The sequence below is a fragment of the Protobothrops mucrosquamatus genome, unplaced genomic scaffold (assembly GCF_001527695.2).
Source record: "Protobothrops mucrosquamatus isolate PMUCROS unplaced genomic scaffold, P.Mucros_1.0 scaffold4658, whole genome shotgun sequence".
Taxonomy (NCBI): Eukaryota; Metazoa; Chordata; class Lepidosauria; order Squamata; family Viperidae; genus Protobothrops; species Protobothrops mucrosquamatus.
Genome location: NW_015390557.1, coordinates 21,156 through 26,407, shown reverse-complemented (window position 1 = coordinate 26,407; position 5,252 = coordinate 21,156). Strand labels below are relative to the sequence as shown.

The window sequence follows — 5,252 nt, the reverse complement described above, 5'->3', positions numbered from 1 at the left end:
TTTGACCTAGCTAATTATCCTTTCAGAGTCTCTCACAATTTTCCCTTCATCAATAATTTACTTGCCAAACTGTGGAAGAAAAATTGTACTTATAAAGCCAGGAGACATGGTTTAAGCCCTGCTCAAAATAATTTATAAACCTATATAGTTTAAATTAGCATTGTAGACATTCCATAGAAAACCATTTCTTTATATGATGGAAGATATTGTCCAAAGCATAGATTATATCTTAGACTTTCCAGACAGATTTGCAAGAGAGAGAGAGAGAGAGAGAGAGAGAGAGACAGAGACAGAGACAGAGAGAAAGAGGTTTCCATAATGCCTAGACTTAACTCACTTTAATCCAAGTATCCCCCAGTTAATTAAATCAATATATATCTCTGGTATGAATAGCTTCTTTACCATCTTGTTAAAGATGTTGCTAATGCTAAATATTGCTTAACATGGTGCTTCCACAAAATTACAAGGAGAGAGAGACTTAATTTATGACAGAGCATAAGATGGGGTTTTCCTAGAATGTGGAAAGTAAATTCAGATCCCCATTAGTCATGAAACTTATTGGTTTACCTCAGAAGTAGGGAATTATCATATTCTTACCTCATAGTGTCAGCTTTTTTGAACAAATCTGGGATAAAATAGCTAATAGCAACAATTACCAGAACAAACAATCTAAAAGATAAATCTATTCAAATCCATGGGATAATTTACATTTGATTGATTTCATTGGTTTAAGCAAAGAATGACTACATATGTATGTAATCCTATCAGGATTATTATTCAAAACTGTATTTGTGTCACAAAAGTATTGATGAGCAGACAAAATAACAGGCATCTGCATCCATACAATACCCTTTAAATTTCCACGAAGAAATTGCTACTTTGGTAATTAGATGAGAGTCAGCTATATAATGTTTGAGCTTTCAACCCTGCTCTCACAGAGGAATTTCTTCCTAAAATCACACCCACTTCCACAAAAGAAACATGATTAGTACCTTCCTCTCCTTCATTAAATGCTCTGGATGCAGAAGATGCTCATTAATGAACTTTGTCTCCTTCAAGGGAATTTCTAGAGTGCCAAGCAGGCTGCTTCCATTAGCTGAGTGCATGTGGACTCTTTTCAATTTTTAATTTCGTCTTCAGATGAAGGCAGCCAGAGTGGTATGTTGCCTGTCACTGGGACAATCAATTTCCTGCAGACCGCAATGCAAAACGCACCTTGTAATGTTAGGCCTGTGATTTTTTCTAATGAAATCTTGTTTGAAGGGAACTGAGAGCCCGCATTTCCCACTTTAGTTTTTTTTTTTTTTTTACTGCAAGGCCTGACAAATTTATATAAATCAAATCTTAGCTGTTTGATACTTGTTCCAGAAAGAGAAGGAAAATAATCCACGTCCTTCTATTCAGTAGTCTGCCTTCTTTTTCATTTTTTTTAAATCACCCTTATATATAGAATATATGAGAAGCCTATGTTGAAAGGAAACATAGGTAGCCAAAAGAGCCTACAATTTATAGAGATGTTAGCCACTGAAGCAAATCAATAAAGTACAATTATTGGGCATAAGGAGCACCACTCTTTTTATCTCTACCTGATACGCAGACGAGTAGGAGATTAAAAGATCTCCTGCTTAATTTCTGTATGCATATTCACTTTCTATTATAAAACAGGACCAAGGCTAGCAAAAACAAGTTGGCAATTCAGAAAACGCATAGATCATGTCTGTATATATTCTAAAATTCCCACCAATTTCTTGTCAGCCATTGCCCCCGATGATTCCCGACTGAGTTTTAAACTTCTCTGAATTTCTCAATTTTGATCTGAGCTTGTAGAAAAACAGCTAAAGGCAAAACAGGGGGAAAAAAACTCATTACAGCTGCACATAAATATCCCATTTTTGCATGCCCATTTCAACTGAGTGCAGAAGCATCCAGCAGAAGGCAATAGGTGGTCCTTTTAAACTTTAATGATAATTTTGAATGTGAGAAAAAGGGAAATTAGTAAATACTTGAGGAAGGGGACATCATATTAACTATACATGATTTTATTTAAATATAAAGAAATCCAATTTGGTCTGGTTCTCCCCGTTCCTATTCCAAAAGACCAAAGGCTGAGCATGACCTTCAACAAGGAAACATAATTGTGATCACCTGCCTGCAGCTGGATTGCACCTGTGGATTTTCAGATGTTTCTAAGCTGACAGACTCCTGTGCCCAGAGATGTTCATGGTATGCAGACAAAGCAAATTCAGAGGTATCCCCAGGTAGCAACAACAGACTGCTCTCATACATACAAAAATTAAAATATCCAAAAGAACAGATCAGCCATCAAGAAGAAGAAGAGCCCAAGATAAATTGGTCACCAAAGGATTGTAGGCAATATTTTTCAGAGAAAGCACAGTTAAAAGGTAAAAACAGTGGTAGAGAGACAGACAAGTATACATAGTGTCTCCTATTGTAAACTGGAACGACAATTTCTTAATTTCAGAATTCTTGGCCTCTGCCTATCCTGGCTGTGGATAAATAATGTTTTGAAAAGATTTCAGGAATGCATGCAGCTTAAAAAAAATTACCACCTGCCAGGACTCTGCCTTATTTTAGATTTTTACCTCTCTAATTGATTGGTGCTGTCATAAATCATAGTGTAAATGATCTTTAGCATTTGATTTCAATATGCAGGTGGCACTGCAAGCATTTGATGTATGTCAACAGCCTAACAGATGAGTGCATTGTTATTCCTCCTATCTCATTGTTTACATGGAACTAGAATTGCTTTGGTGAAATAGGCAAATTAGGCAGGACATAGCAATGGGTTCTTTATGTGTGACTTAAGTTATTATTATTCTTTCCCATCATCCTATTTCTAAAGATGCACAGGTGATTTCCCTTGGCGAAACCCCATTCCTATAGATGATATTTCCGTAAAAGTTCAGATTGCCAGGGATGTTTTCGTTCTGGAAACCTGTCTGGGATTTTGATTTTGAGGAAATCCTGGATGCATTTTTCTAATTCTTCCTCAATGGAGAGCTTTTCTTTTGCTGCTTTTTTTTTGCTAGAGTTGGATTCTCTAGAGCCAGAAGTTAGAGTTCGGAGCAGGTCACTTTTCCTCCGGATTTCAGACTGCTGAAGGAGCTGCACAGGACCTTTCTTGATTGGTCGATCCAGAGTCTGTATATTGGATTGGCGAGTGACTGGGCCACAGATGACAGTCTCTTGAGGGGAGCTGGCTTCTGATTGACTGTCACAGCTAGAGGTGGAGAGTTCATTGCAAGATGTGCCACTTTCGCCTTCTTTATCACCTTTGCCATTTTTGCAACAGCAGTCACAGTGTGAGGATGACCATCGGGATGGTTCACCTGGGAGAACAAACAGAGGGAGCTTAGAGTTGCCAAGAAGCAGCCATGAAATGCTTTTCTTCTCTTTTTTAACCTACTGTGTTTTCCCCAAAGTAAGGCCTACATGGAAAATAAGCCCTAGTTTTGGAGCGAAGCACAAACCTAAAAATCAAGCTTGGGCGAGGGTGGGGGTGTGAGGCTGCCCCACATGCCCTGCACCCACTTACCTTGCAGCCAGGCCTCTCCTCTCCAGTCCACTTCTTCTCCAGTGTCTTCTGCAGCCAGGCCTACATTTCTCAGTCAGCCTTTCCAGAAAGCCTCTGCAGCCAAGGACCGAGCTATGGATTCAATCCATAGCTCAGTTCTGCAAGATCTCTGCAGCCGAGGACCAAGCTATGGATTGAATCCATAGCTCGGTACTTGGCTACAGTGGCCTTCCAGAAAGGCCTGACTGCAAAATGCAGGCTGGAATGCAACTGCAGAACTGCTTCTTTGGCTGCAGAAGAAGTGGGCCTGCTGGGAGGGGCTGTCGGTGCTGGAGGTGAGTAAGACATCCCCCCAAAATAAGACATTGTGCCTCTTTTGGGGGCAAAAAATAATAAATAAGACCCAGTCTTATTTTCAGGGAAACACGGTGTTAACACATTTGGATTATAAAGCATTGGGTTCACCTAGGATTTTGGAAGCAAGATAAATATAAGCAGTGAAAGAAATGGTGGGCAATGAAACTTCAAAAGTGTTGGAAGCAGGAATAAAGAATTATCTGGAGGGCTAGAAAAATTGGCTCATCCATCTTATTCTGGAATATGCCAGATGGCTTTCAAGTTTTACAACTGTTTGTATTAGATTAGTACAGAAAGTCAGAAACTTTGGACCATAATCAAGCAAAGGACTTTTTTCCCCCACCGATATCATCCATTAATATCGTTTCTCTTAATGCTAATACTTTCACTAGTAATATTTCTGGATACCTTTGGTGGTGTGTCAGATTTAAGATAAAGACTGCATTGCTACAAGGAAAGTTCTTAGTGGTTTACAAGAACCTATGTATGGCAGGTACTACATACAAGTTCCATTTCATTTAACAGAGATTATCTAGCTGCTATATAATCATAAACAGAATTGCAGTCAGAAGCCCTAAACAGAACTGTGAGGTTTTGTTAGCAATGTTAAAAGCAAAGTATAAATAAAAACCTTCATTTCCTGCAATTTCTATGGATTAGCAGCATAACTAGATTTCCTCCTGGATGAGATGCTAAATTGTGGATTTAAATATCACCTATCGTTAAACAACAACATTTTCATTTCCCAACATGTAAGGGTCATAAACACAGAGATTAAACCAAAATTAATTCCAGTTGTTGAATATAGAGGGCAGTTAGGGCACAGGTTTGATAAATGAAAATTGAGGAAGGTGAGATCCAGTGGTGGGATTAGCCAGTTTGCACCACTTCAGCAGAACCGGTAGCTAATTTTTTGTTGCCCAGGCCCAGAATGGACTTCCGGAAGCGGCACCCACGCAGAGAACCGGTTGTTCACATATTTGAATCCCACCACTGGTGAGATCACTTTGCATTCAAAGGCCATTTCAATCATTCTGTAACATTCAGTGTGATTTATATAAACAAACCAACCAGAATCAGATATTGTGAAAAAGTGCACTTCTAACTACAAAAAAGCAGAAAATGAGTTCAATCTACTCCTTAGCATCAATTTTTATTTTTTTATATGTAATATTTTTTACAAGGAGAAGGAATATGCTGGGGCTTTATTTGGTAAAGGAACAAATATGCTTCTCAACTTTTGATGTTAGAGTTGTATCCTTTGTTGCATATAGCCACTAAAAGCTTTGTGTCAGCTCCTAAAGGCCCCGAAAAGTTGTTATCATAATGCAATACACACACACACACACACACACACACA

At 38.6% G+C, this 5,252-nt stretch overlaps 1 protein-coding gene across 1 annotated transcript; it reads right to left on the bottom strand.

Moving 5' to 3' along the window:
* Positions 1-2,867: 2,867 nt before the first annotated feature.
* Positions 2,868-3,350, bottom strand: LOC107299198 (BTB/POZ domain-containing protein KCTD16; the record flags this gene model as incomplete). The annotated part of the gene is made up of 1 exon (XM_015828562.1): positions 2,868-3,350. A coding segment is annotated over one exon (452 nt), but the record flags the coding sequence as incomplete, so codon positions are not given.
* Between the last annotated feature and the right edge of the window lie 1,902 nt (positions 3,351-5,252).